The following is a 13,199-nucleotide window of genomic DNA, read 5'->3' on the forward strand; positions in this document are numbered from 1 at the left end:
CCTCGAAAGTTTTGAACATGTTCAAAACATTCGGGCATGTTACAAGAATTGACACGAATAGTTGGAGTGCATTCGGAATGGAGTAAGAAGTTTTAGAATTCATTTCGAATTTACAAGGATCTCCAGCAATTTTCATTCCGACACCGTTCCGGCTCATTCCGCCTCAAGTGTTAAGGTGGTACAAGTAGCATAAGGAACTGGAAGCTAATGCTTAAAAGGGGCGGTGGGGAAGCCTTGTGGTTAAATCTCTTTATTCAAGAAAACAATTGGTTTATACATAAGTGTATTCTTATATATTCTACATTATGGTAACAGATGTAAATGTTCTTAAATAATTGTATACCTCCCCTGTCTTGTTTGAATTTGATATAAAATTGGTAAATTTCCGTTGCTTTTGGTTCTTCTATTACTGTAGGAATCCAAAATGGCTAGTTTGGGCTGCCAGTCTAAATTGACGACCATATATTTAAATTTCCTATTCTCAGTTTTAAACGCAAAGGTTACAAAGTCATTACTGACACCAATACATTGACTGATGATTAAATGTCACTGATGTGGACCAGGATAACCAACCGAAAAAGGTGAACCCAATTAATTATCCTAAGTGTAAATCTGCCATCTAGTATCTCCCATAAGCTAAATGTTACCTTTTTCAGTTTGCCTTCATTGTGAAAAGCAATTATCCCAGTGGATGTTTTATGTTTTGTTTTTGTATGATTTTTACTTAATTGACTTCAGAGGAAAGAAAAACAGTCTTGTCTGACCAGTCTGAAAATGCGAGTCAAAATATTCTGATTATGTATGTAAAATTCGTACTCTCTGAGTACATAGCCAGAACATTATTTGGTACAATAACATACAATAAAATATATTGCACCTAAACGACATGTAAATAAATCATAGATTTAATCTACTCTTCGATTAGTACAAATATTTTGAACAAGGCCTACTGCAGCATAACCCATAGGGAAACCAACTGAGTACAGTGGAAGCTGTCAAAACAGGCGGCTGGCCAATCCGTGAAGTGTCGAACAGAACAGACTGACTGAGTTTGGTTTTACGCCGCTTTTAGCAATATTCCAGCAATATCACGCCGGGAGACACCAGAAATGGTCTTCACACATTGTACCCATGTGGGGATTCGAACCCGGGTCTTCGGTGTGACGAGCGAACGCTTTAACCACTACAGCTTGTTCAGCTTGACCTGAGCTACTCTACATATGCATGACCCGGGAGGTCAAATGGCACAAACTCCAGGTCGAGTTAACTTCATTAAATAGGGGAACAGAGAATGTAATTAATGTTGCGTTCGTGCGAAGCATGGATACATGGATTCGTTACAGAACTTGTCCCGGAAAACACTTCTGAAAAAACAATCATTTCATGTTTTAATTGGATTGTTTATATGGTCATATGCTATCTATTTTGGTTTACTTTACAACGTACACACGTCAGTTACTTTCGCAATCCGATTCACTCTCACTATCACTCTTTACACCCAGTTCAATTATCACAGGAAACACCGGCGTACCAGTTGCTGCTGCTGCTCGCTGCCTAAAGACCGAATCGGAAACATTAAACCAGCTGTAGCTTCTTGTTTAAAGAAAGTTAGGAAATGTTGACAATCAACAGACAAAGGTGCACCCCTTCCCAATAATAGACCGAACCAGTTGTGACACGATCACGCAATGCATTAGTATTCACTTGATCAGGTCAAGCTGAACAAACTGTAGGCTACCCCACGGGCCCTTAACAGAACAGAAGAACAGGACAGAATTTTATTCTAAAAAAACCAAAAGGTGATATAGAAAACATACAGGTATATACAAATGTAAATAAAACATTCACATGATGTCATTTGAAGAGGATTAAACAGGGTTTTATTTGGCTATTTTGAGGATGAGTGGTTAATAATCATATTTCACGAGATCAATATATTGACAGACAGGGATTCACACGGAAATATTTTGATAAAAAGATTTTTCGTTGCTCAACAAGTGATGGACACATGAGTAAAAAAGGGAATTCGTCATATATAGCTTGATTACAAAGATTTTACAAAGTCGGTGTTTTTTCAAAATATTTAGCCAGCGCCTGTTTCTATTGGTAACATAGGATTTGTTGTCCTAAAATTTGGTAGCCCTGTTCTACTTTGAAAGAGTAATTTAAGTTATCGGCATAAAATCGCAGCGATGACGAAGATGACGACATTCCCCTGTTTAGGCTCATTTCCATACTCTACCCTGACATGACGTCAGCAGATTTCGTCACCAGTGACATGGCCATCCCTACAGAAAACCCCGACACGCACTTGTGGGAGGACCAACTGTTGACGGCAACACCCAAGGAAGAAGACACAGTGCATTCTTACTCCGACGAAGAGACAGAGGTTCCAGGGAAGCAGCTCTCCATGACAATGAGAGACTTCCTCAAAATGTTCAAAGAAATGAAGCACTTCGCTTCCTCTAGCGAGACGCACTTGTTGTCCCACATTAAGAACTTAGAAAGTGTCGCCGAGAAAATCGCTCTCGAATCGTCAATTGAGAATAAACAAACAAAAATGTCTGATTTGTTTTCAAATGCGAGGACTCTCCATAATTTATGGCTAGGGTGTTGGGTATATATGTTTGTGTACAATGTATTTGCATATATTTGCATGTATGTAAATATACTCATGTAAATCATGCGCATGCGGAAAGGGTATAAGGCACAAACAAATACTTTATATATCCAGCAGGGAATCATTGTATTTTGAGCCAAGGAAATTAACTGAACAACCTCTGAAATTTAAGTTATTTAAGTATATTTCCAGTAATTTTACACTATGAAGTAAGGAAAGTTAGTTCTACATCGCCCTGTAAGTTTATTATCGGAGTTAGGCCATGTGCAGACCACCGTCATCCACCCAGGACCTTCACTTAGAGGAATGGTAATGCATGTCAGTGTGTTAAATAGGTCATTTATACACCACTTCTCTCATTATACATCGGCTAACCATTAGCGGAGAAAATATGTAAAATATTTCACATTCAAAAGTGTAATTGGGGAATTAAGGATCCTGTTTCTGAGCAACAAAAATGATAACTTCCTTAAGTGGCATTTAGACTGACTGACTGAGTTTGGTTTTACGCCGCTTTTAGCAATATTACAGCAACATCACGGCGAGGGACTCCAGAAATGGGCTTCACACAATGTACCCATGTGGGGATTCGAACCCGGGTCTTCGGCGTGACGAGCCAACGCTTTAGCCACTAGGCTACCCCACCGCCCCAAGTGGCATTAAGAAGCTGTATGATGTAGAGGAACACTTTTTATGGCTAGACAACTTCTCTATTGTAATAGATGCGACGTTTCGGTGTAGATCCTAACACCGTTATCAAGTTAATGTATCATTACATAAAAAGTGTTCCTCTTCGACAAAAATAATGGCTGTTTTAGAAGTTAATTTAAATCATCATGTCATATAGGCTGATGACAAATGTATCTGTTAAATACATTCAAAATGTGTTGTCGTAATTGTTATTCAAGTAGTGTTTCATATATTGAGCAAAACACCTGGGTCCTGAATATTTTGGGGATTACTTAGATCCAGTGAAAGCTGAGTTTCCGTATGTTAACGGTACATAATTAATTGTCATGATTTCGAATCATTTTTGTTCAGTAATACTATATTGCCACATTGCAAGTGACAAATACACACGTTTTCTATCTCTCTTAAACGATAAATGTTTCATACCAGTATTGGTCATTCTAATGATCTTTAGGCTGTCAGTTTTAAGGAGACAAGTATAGGGTTGATTAGCGATTCAGTTACCAGAATTTCACGAATATCAGCTTCCCATCCTGCCGTAAGAAACCACAAACGGGTTCGTTGGTTGATGCATGTCATCGTAATCCATTTGCGTAGGTCGCATCCCATAATTTCTATTACCGCCTCCGTGGTGTAGTGGTTAGAGCGTCCGCCCGGAGAGCGGAAGGTCGCGGGTTCGATCCCCGACCGCGTCATACCAAAAGACGTTAAAATATGGCACTTGTTGGTCCCTGCCTGACGCTCGGCATTTATGGGTACAACAAGGACTGGTCGGCTCGGAGTCAGTATAATGTGTCTGAGTGGGGTATTCATGCTTCACTGCGGCATGGTATCTCAGTGGGCTAGCACTATAAAGCCAGCTTAGGTCTGGGCTAGTACAATCAGCCGCACATACACATACACACGCATGCACGTCGTCATATGAGCGAAATATTCTCAAGCACGACGTTAAACCCAATTTCACCTCACCTCACCTCACCTCACCTCATAATTTCTATCACTGGTTTGTCTGATCCAGACTGGATTACTTGCAGACTGCCGTCATGCAGCAGGAGTACTGCAGTGAGACGGTAAACGACAACCAAGACAACACATGATGACATGTAAAAAGGGTAAAACTGTTTTGGTGCTATTTCGGAAACGTCAACTGTACGTTGAAGCTCTTTCAGAGCTCAGTTAATAAGGTCAGGCGGTGGGGTAGCCTAGTGGTTAAAGCGTTCGCTCGTCACTCCGAAAACCCGGGTTCGATTTCTCACATGGATGCAAAGTGTGAAGCCCATTTCTTATTGGTGGAATTTTGGTAAAAACGGCGTAAAACAATACTCACTAATAGGGCCAGATCGAACCTCGGTTCAAGTGTTTGTTTAAAAAACTCTTGCCTATAAAACACATAGCGCAATAACCTGAACCCCTGTAGAGATTACACATTGAACCTTTTATTCGACACACCAGACAATACGTAAGCCTGTTATGGGTATATTTAATCACTGGAACTATGATACATTCAGTGTAAGTCCTGCATTTCGTTTCGTGGCTATGACAGCAGATTCAACGTTGGTTAGCTTGCAGATACGCTTTCAGTTCGTCGTCCATGATGTACACAGCCACTTGTCTTGTTTCTCCGAGACTGCCGTTGTCTGTGTGATCAAGACGTACCTCAAACATCTCGTTACTCTCCAACTCCTGAAAAAAGTCAGTTATGAGTGAGTTTAGTTATACGCGACACTCAGCAATATTCCATCCATATGCGGTCTGTAAATAATCGAGTCAGGACCAGACAATCCAGTGATCAAGAGAATGAGCATCGATCTACGCAACTGGGATACGATGAAATGTGTCGACCAACTAAGTCAGCGAACTTGTCGTAAGAGGCGACTAACGGGATCGGGTGGTCAGGCTCGCAGACTTGGTTACACATGGCATATCGTATCCCAATTGCAATGATCGACGCTCATGACCTACACACTGGATTGTCTGGTCTAAAATCGATTATTAACATCCCTCGTACGTCTGGAGTATTACAGTGCTTAAACACACACACGCACGCACGCACATATTACACAGAGTGGAGGCGATGGGCGTTTATAAACTAGTCCTGTCAGCAACAAATTTTCGAGGAAGATCTTAAATCTGACTGTGCAGCCTTAGTCTGGCCAGTACCATTCTTGGAAATGAAGGTACCCACGACCTATTCTTATCATGTACATCCCAGGATTAGATCATCCGTTTATTTTGTATGAGGGTGGTTGTAAAGGTTGATCAGGCTGAGTGTCAAAACAAAATGGTTGATACGTCAGCATGTCCATAAAACATAATTATTTGTTCACTGGTCTCGAGGGGTACATCAACCCAAGGGCCCCGAGGGACCAGTGAACAACGTATATACAGAACACTTCAATGGTAATTTTGAACTGTTTGAAGCACGGGTAATGGATCATAGTATGGAGTACCAGACGACAAGAAAAGAAAAACAAATTTAGAGTTATCTCCGTTCCATCGATTTGCATTCGGTAATTTCCGTACATCATACGTGATTCAACGTTATTCGAGATAAAGACTTTCTACTACGAAGTACCAAATGAGTTCGGCATTCCCAGCGGGGCACACAGAAAATGTTACTTGCTTGTAAGCGGGATACATTGAAAATAATAGAAGAGCGCTCAGCCAACCAGAAAACGGCATTTATGTGTGAGGCAAGATAATGTACATTGTCGATAACAACTTTGACTTGGTTGCCTACACATCGTAGTAGACGGTAGACGTCATTCATAATGATATTACCTTGTTTGTCTGGCAGACTCTCCATTAATTACTCGCAGCTTTGTTTCAGATCGCGCATTCAAATCACGGCGTAAAACAACATTGGAATGGGAAAAAATAGAGTTATAATGGGGAAAAAATAACATTCCAACCTGATGACACAGTTGTATGTTTTACAGTTATTCGAGGGATGATGACGACACACTTACGCTGTCATCAAAGATGGGAATCCTGATGTACTGTGTACGTTCGTCCGCCTCAAAGGTAACGGTGCCTGGTATCCCGTCGAAGTCGTCACCGGCTGTGGCGGTGTCTTCTAGCAGAGAGTAGCTGACTGTTGTCCGCCTGTTCGCCAGACCCACGCGGTCAACACGTACCCTCGCCACAGCACCTGGATCACCCTCGTTCACCGCATAGCGCTCAAAGTGGATGAACACTGACTCTCGGTTGCCTGGTTGTGAATACAGTGCATGATGTTCGTATTCATATAGACCGCTTAAGTTTCAGGTTCTGATTTATAGGACTTTGGCCCCAATCCACAAAGCATTCGTAGCGCTACGACATTCGTACGCCAAAGGTTAACTATAGAGTTACGACAGGTCGTAACGTTACGAACGCTATGTGCATCGGGACCAAGATCCTGTAAATCAGAAACTGAAACATAAGCGGTGTATATGAATACCAGGTCTTTGATAAACCTGAAGTTAAAAATGTTAATCTTTTGAACAGATTGTCATAATTAGCAGGCAGTAATTAAGACGTTATTAAACATTACTGCAACAGCTTCATTATATTTTTCCGCAAGACTACTGTTTATAATTGTGCGTTGATATTGAGAATTCCAAGGCTGGTGTACAAATAAAGCGCATTTGTATCTTCTGAACAGTAGAAACTCACAGAAACATAATGCCGGATGTATGAGACACCTATCTTTTATCCAATATGGACAAAACTATGCTCTCGGAGAAGTCCCATGTACTATACGGGTCTACTTGTCAGCAGAGGTGTTAACGTGTACGGCTGTCACTGTGAACTTATTAATCTGACATTCTGAAATTTAACCATTCGTAAAAGTGTCTTTAAGGGCATAATGCCACAGCACACTTCTCTAAAAAAAACATCATGCATTTCTCTCAATAATAATAACTATCAGCCCCCAGGGAAACTACCGTATAATTTATTCCCAAAAGAATTACGTATGTAGATAACAATATTAAGTTAAAATGTTTGAATGAATTAATACATCGTTGCATTAAATCTACTCTCGCATCCTCTACCGGCCGAACATTAATTCAAGCGAACCCCATGGAGTTATGTCCCTTGTAGCGCTTTTTACGAATATCCAACACGCACTTCATTCGTGACCAACTAGTGTTATTCCGGGACAAGCCGAATGCCGCTTCTTAGAGGTTACGGAAAGGGTCGAGTGGTGACGAATGTGTCGCACGCGGTGTTGTCGGTGACTTAAAGTGAGTGCATATGCCCCTAATATATAAAATATAGGCCAAAATATTGTCGAAAATTTGTGACATTGTGCCTTTAAATTTCATCCAGTTGGATCCCTTTGCCACGTCACACAACGTGACGTAAGGATGGTATTTGATATTACCCTGCCTGGGCAATAAACACAGACTTGAGTTTAAAGTTGGGAATCCATATTAAACTGTTACATATTTATGTTTGCTGGCCCTATAAAAGTCCGGATTATAACGAGCGCACGCACGCACGCACGCAGAAGGCTTGCCCATCACCTTTAATTGAAACAGTTCATGGTTAACAAACCTTCTGCTTGATCTGCTTTGATCGCAATGATGGCCGCCAAAATACAGACACAGGTAGCCTTCATGCTGTGAATTAACAAACAATATAGTGGTTTAGATATAACACATCGTGATCTCAATTTAATTCTGGAAACCCCAAAGTCCTGAAACTTTCCGTACTGCGGCCAGTTTCTGACAAAGAATTTGACAAAAATTCAACATGCAGTTATCATGAGCATATGCTAAGGATGAAGAAATGAAAATTTTCTTTTCGAAAACTCAATGGGCGAGAATGTGTACTTTGCTCACATTTCATGTTTTTGGCTACAGCTACACCATATATCCGAAACCTGTATATAAGCAACACCTTATATTCATATCCCGCATACAAGCTACAGAATATTACATCCCGTATACAAGTCACACCATATAATCATACCCTGTAAACAAGCTCCACCAAAAACTCATATATTGTATACAAGCTACACCATATAATCATACCCTGTAATCATACCCTGTATACAAGCTCCACCATATACTCATATATTGTATACAAGCTCCACCATACCATATAATCATACTCATATATTGTATGTATACACTCATATATTGCAAGCTCCACCATATACTCATATATTGTATACAAGCTCCACCATATACTCATATATTGTATACAAGTCACACCATATAATCATACCCTGTAAACAAGCTCCACCATATACTCATATATTGTATACAAGTCACACCATATAATCATACCCTGTATACAAGCTCCACCATATACTCATATATTGTATACAAGCTCCACCATATACTCATATATTGTATACAAGTCCACACCATATATTGTATACAATACACCATATAATCAAGCTCCACCATATACTCATATATTGTATACAAGCTACACCATATAATCATACCCTGTAAACAAGCTCCACCATATACTCATATATTGTATACAAGTCACACCATATAATCATACCCTGCAAACAAGCTCCACCATATACTCATATATTGTATACAAGCTCCACCATATACTCATATATTGTATACAAGCTCATCCATATACTCATATATTGTATACAAGTCACACCATATAATCATACCCTGTAAACAAGCTCCACCATATATCCATATCCCATATACACGCTACGTCATATACAGGCTACAGGATATGATACAAAGATACAATCGTTACTGACTTGATATAAAATGAACTGCATGTCCGACTTACATTGCCCGCACTGATGTAGCGCTGCACTGCAACTGTCTACAGAACTGCACTCTAGTAACTTCTGTATTGTGCTTTGTGATTTAATTCAATGATTCAGTAAGTACATTTAATCTGTGATATGGATAAAATGCCAGTGCTATCTGTTGTCACAGATTTGTTCGTCTTTACCCAAATCCCTATGGGTTAAGTGGGATGACCATACAGTTAGTGAGTGAGTATGGTTTTACGTCGCTTTTAGCAATATTTCAGCAATATCACGGCGGGGACCACAAGAAATGGATTTTAGCGTTCTACACATTGTGCCCATATTGGAATCGAACCCGGGAATTCGACATGACGAGCGAACTCTTTAATCTATCGCCTCCCCCATAGATACCAAAGTGAAAGGACCTGGGACTCCGTTCACGAAGCAACCTTTACTAAGGTTAACACCCGTGAAGGTCCGGGTTAGAATGTTGATCTTAAGTAACCCATGTTTGTCATAAGAGGCGACTAACGGGATCGGGTGGTCAGGCTCACTGACTTGGTTGACACATATCATCGGTTCCCAATTGCGCATATTGATGCTCATGCTGTTGATCACTGGATTGCCTGGTCCAGACTCGATTATTTACAGACCGCCGCCATATAGCTGGAATACTGGTGAGTGCGGCGTAAAAAACTAAACTCACTCAATCACTAAGGTTAACCTTAACTCCCATTCTTTAACATTGCACTAGGGTTACCTTAGTGACTTACGATCACCTTGGTGTTTTGTGAAAGAAGGCCCTGGATCAATTTGGCCTTTCCCCTAACAACACACTTACTTATATAACTGAAGTACTCACTCACTCACTCACTCACTCACTCACTCACTCACTCACTCACTCACTCACTCAAGCTGTTGATCACTGGATTGTCTAGCCCAGACTCGATTATTTACAGACCACCCCCATATAGATTGAATATTGCTGAGTGCGGCGTTAAACAACAAACCGACAACAACTCACTGATGTTCAGCCACATGGTTCACGCCAACACTGCAGCAGCGGTTTCAGTCCAATCACTAGTGATTAACCCGTCGATAACATCGGGAGCAATGTCGGTTTAGGGACATTCAGTAATCCCGATTGATTTAATAGATTTCAGCATTAGTCATTCACGTGGGAGTCGATAGAGTTTAATGGTGTCACCTTGTCAAGACAGTCATTTGGAGAATACCATAGGTAATGTGTAGCATGGACACTTAATATACCAATAAAGATAAGTTTTTCCCGGCTTCTCCCAAACCTATCACCCAAAACGTCCTTTAATAGTTAACCGATGGAAGCCAGATGTCTATATGCCTAGATCTACCCTTGAGGGTATTTAGTTGAATAACGTTGTACATTGATGCTTGACCATAACTTGGACGCAGTTAAACAAACTGGACGCTGTCTGAACGGAATGATATTGTTCACATATCTGGGGTTTTATAAACTACCGGGCAAAGGAAAATTATCACCGACTTAACTACTAGAAACAGAGACGTATGAGAGATTAATGATAATTATTTTTCAAACAGAAATCATTTTCCAATTCATTAAGAAAGTGTCAAGGTTTAAAAAATTACAATTCAAAAGTGCCTCAAGAGTCATATGAGACAGGAGTTAGGGGACACGTCATCAATAGCGAGTGTGGGCATCCATACATCAAATACACGTCAACAGGAGGACGTCGGCGGACGTCGTCAGCAGGTCCAAGAGAGTCTGTTAAGTCCCTGTCGGTTCGCTGGAGGTGGGACACGCTGTTTCAGCTGACGATCAAGATGATCCCAGAGATGTTCAATCGGGTTCATGTCTGGAAAACGGGCTGACCAAGGCAATATTCTTGAACAATTTAGAGGCCTTGCGTTGTTGTCTGCAAAATGACTGCTCTTGGCTGTTGTCAAATTAAGGGCACATTAAAAGGTCTCAACACTTCGTCCCTGTATCGCTGGGCATTCAGACCCCTCCTACGTCGAACGGTTGAACCTCTCGAAAAACTCGAACTCTGAACAGATTGAACCGACTTTCATCCGTAAAGAGCACTCTCTCACAGTCAGGTCGCTTCCACCGACGTACAGGTCGACCAGCAAAATAAATAAGCAAAAACAAAAAACAGCAATACAATGTACAAGTGCTTCGGTGATGTCAAGTTACATTGGAATGAAACAGGAATAGAGTTATCATTCTTGTTTAAAATAGTTCTGATGTTCATGAGCCAATATGAATTCCTTCCAGAGGGGCACGAGTCGCTATTCGGCTTGTCCGGAATAACACGAGTTGGTCACGAATGGACCAACTCGTGTTATTCCGGGACAAGTCGAACACCCTTCTTGGAGGTTACGGAAAGGGGCGAGTGGTGACGAATGACTTCATTCTGTTTTTCTATACTATGATAGTCGAAAACTTGGAATGCCGGAAGCTGAGACGGATTTCGGAAGTCTGCCGGCTTTATATACTACCCATCAAAAGTTTAGACTCGCTTAAATCAGAGACCATATAATCTATTATATGGTCTCTGCTTAAATCAATCACAATATGTTATGTATGTGCATATGGTTACAACGAAGATGAATTTCTCCACTAACTTGGGGGGAAACATCTGCAAACCTTATGCAGATTAATTGCACGAGGATCATGCATCAAATTGCTGAAAAGCACTTACAATTATCGTGCACGTCAACAGCTGCGTTTTCGTAGTAAAGTTTTGATAAAAAATCGCAATTTTTCACCGAGTTTCATCATTAATATTGAACACATGACAATCAACGTTTCAACGTCACGAGTTTGTTTTACAATGTATCATGTATAAATAGTACCTTTAAACTGTATGGATTATTATACAAAATTTAGTTCAGAACAGTTGACTTTACACTAGTACATTTACAGTACATTTACACTAGTGAGTCTAAACCTTTGATGGGGAGTATACATGCAAATGTACCAGTACAAAAAAAGATAGGGTCGGGCGGTAATGAGAAAAAAGAAATTATTTTGATGTGGCCTAAATGCCGGAGTCGAGCATGGGCCAGACTATCCAGTGATCACATCTTTTTTTGCACATCCTGCAAAAGTTTTGAGATTGTAATTACTGTAGAAAGAAAACGCGTCTCACTATGAGAGTCGTCCATCATTCTCACTAACGTTTGGCTGAAAAGCTGAAAGGACCACGCGGTTCGCCTGTGCGAGCAGCGATCTGGCAGTCCGCGCAGAAAGGTCACATGACTGAATACCACTCAATATACCACTACAACTGCCGTACAATGAAACAAACGGTTGCGATGAAAACACTGTTTATATTACTGAAATTAACAGAACTTTGAATAGTGAATGTATCCACGATAGTCAGATTAAACTATTTTACCGTATTTACGCTCAAACAAACATACGATATTTTCAACGTACTCGTAATATAGGCTGCAGTCTGCAGGCCTGTAAAAGAACGGGCAAAACATCTTTACGTCCAACCATACAATACAAAAAAAATCAATTTCCCAAATTCGCAGTCACTAATTGCAATGAATTCACATCGTCTTAAATGTAACCGCCTTATGTTGTCTCTGAATCAAAAATGGTGCTGGTGTGTTTCAGCACCCTTGTTTTTTGCTGATTTCGACAATGTTTCATTTCACTCAAACATAACGAATATTGTATCAGTTGCTTCAGTGCATGTTTTAAAATGTCGTTTAAAGTGCCCATTAAGCTCACAAAAAGAGTATAAATGACCTCACCACGTTAAAGTTTATATATTACTGTGAAATTTTAAGGTGTTCCCATACTTTTTGTTTGTAGTATATATATGTTTAATCTTCAGACGAATTGACTGTATCTGCTGCCTTAAGATACCTCTTTAACATAGTAACTGGACATGTAGGAGAACTAGTGACTGATCAAAACATTTCTCCCAAGGTCAGTTTTATTTTTGTTGAAAATACACTTATGTAGCCTTTGAAAAGTAATATAATTCCTTTTTATGTTCACTATTTCGGAATTTTTTAAAATCCTGCGTATGAGAACAAAGACATTGATAAGAACCTTAAATCAAGCAAAGTAGCATTGCTTCCGCCAAATATATTCAGCAACTTCAAAAATATACCTGGGGTGACAGGATCTTTCCTAACCACATGTTT

General features: G+C 40.2%; 1 protein-coding gene across 1 annotated transcript; it reads right to left on the minus strand.

Annotated features, from left to right (window-relative positions):
• Positions 1 to 4,775: 4,775 nt before the first annotated feature.
• On the minus strand, positions 4,776 to 9,136 carry LOC124282244 (adhesion G-protein coupled receptor V1-like). The gene is made up of 4 exons (XM_046718196.1): positions 9,068 to 9,136; positions 7,853 to 7,917; positions 6,280 to 6,521; positions 4,776 to 4,993 (listed from the first exon to the last, which is right to left on the minus strand). The coding sequence occupies exons 2-4, from the start codon at positions 7,914 to 7,916 to the stop codon at positions 4,859 to 4,861; spliced, it is 441 nt and encodes a 146-aa protein (XP_046574152.1). The 5' UTR covers position 7,917; positions 9,068 to 9,136; the 3' UTR covers positions 4,776 to 4,858.
• Positions 9,137 to 13,199: the final 4,063 nt, after the last annotated feature.

Source organism: Haliotis rubra, unplaced genomic scaffold (assembly GCF_003918875.1).
Source record: "Haliotis rubra isolate DU_JTF1 unplaced genomic scaffold, ASM391887v1 Scf296, whole genome shotgun sequence".
In the NCBI taxonomy this organism is placed as follows: Eukaryota; Metazoa; Mollusca; class Gastropoda; order Lepetellida; family Haliotidae; genus Haliotis; species Haliotis rubra.

What these genes read in the sequence shown, in the direction of transcription:
- LOC124282244 (XM_046718196.1), bottom strand. Translation starts at nt 7,916, where the DNA reads ATGAAGGCTACCTGTGTCTGTATTTTGGCGGCCATCATTGCGATCAAA. An exon ending in CAAAGCAGATCAAGCAGAAG is followed by an intron (nt 6,522 to 7,852) that starts GTTTGTTAACCA and finishes ATTCACAACCAG; the next exon opens with GCAACCGAGAGTCAGTGTTC. An exon ending in TTCCCATCTTTGATGACAGC is followed by an intron (nt 4,994 to 6,279) that starts GTAAGTGTGTCG and finishes GACTTTTTTCAG; the next exon opens with GAGTTGGAGAGTAACGAGAT.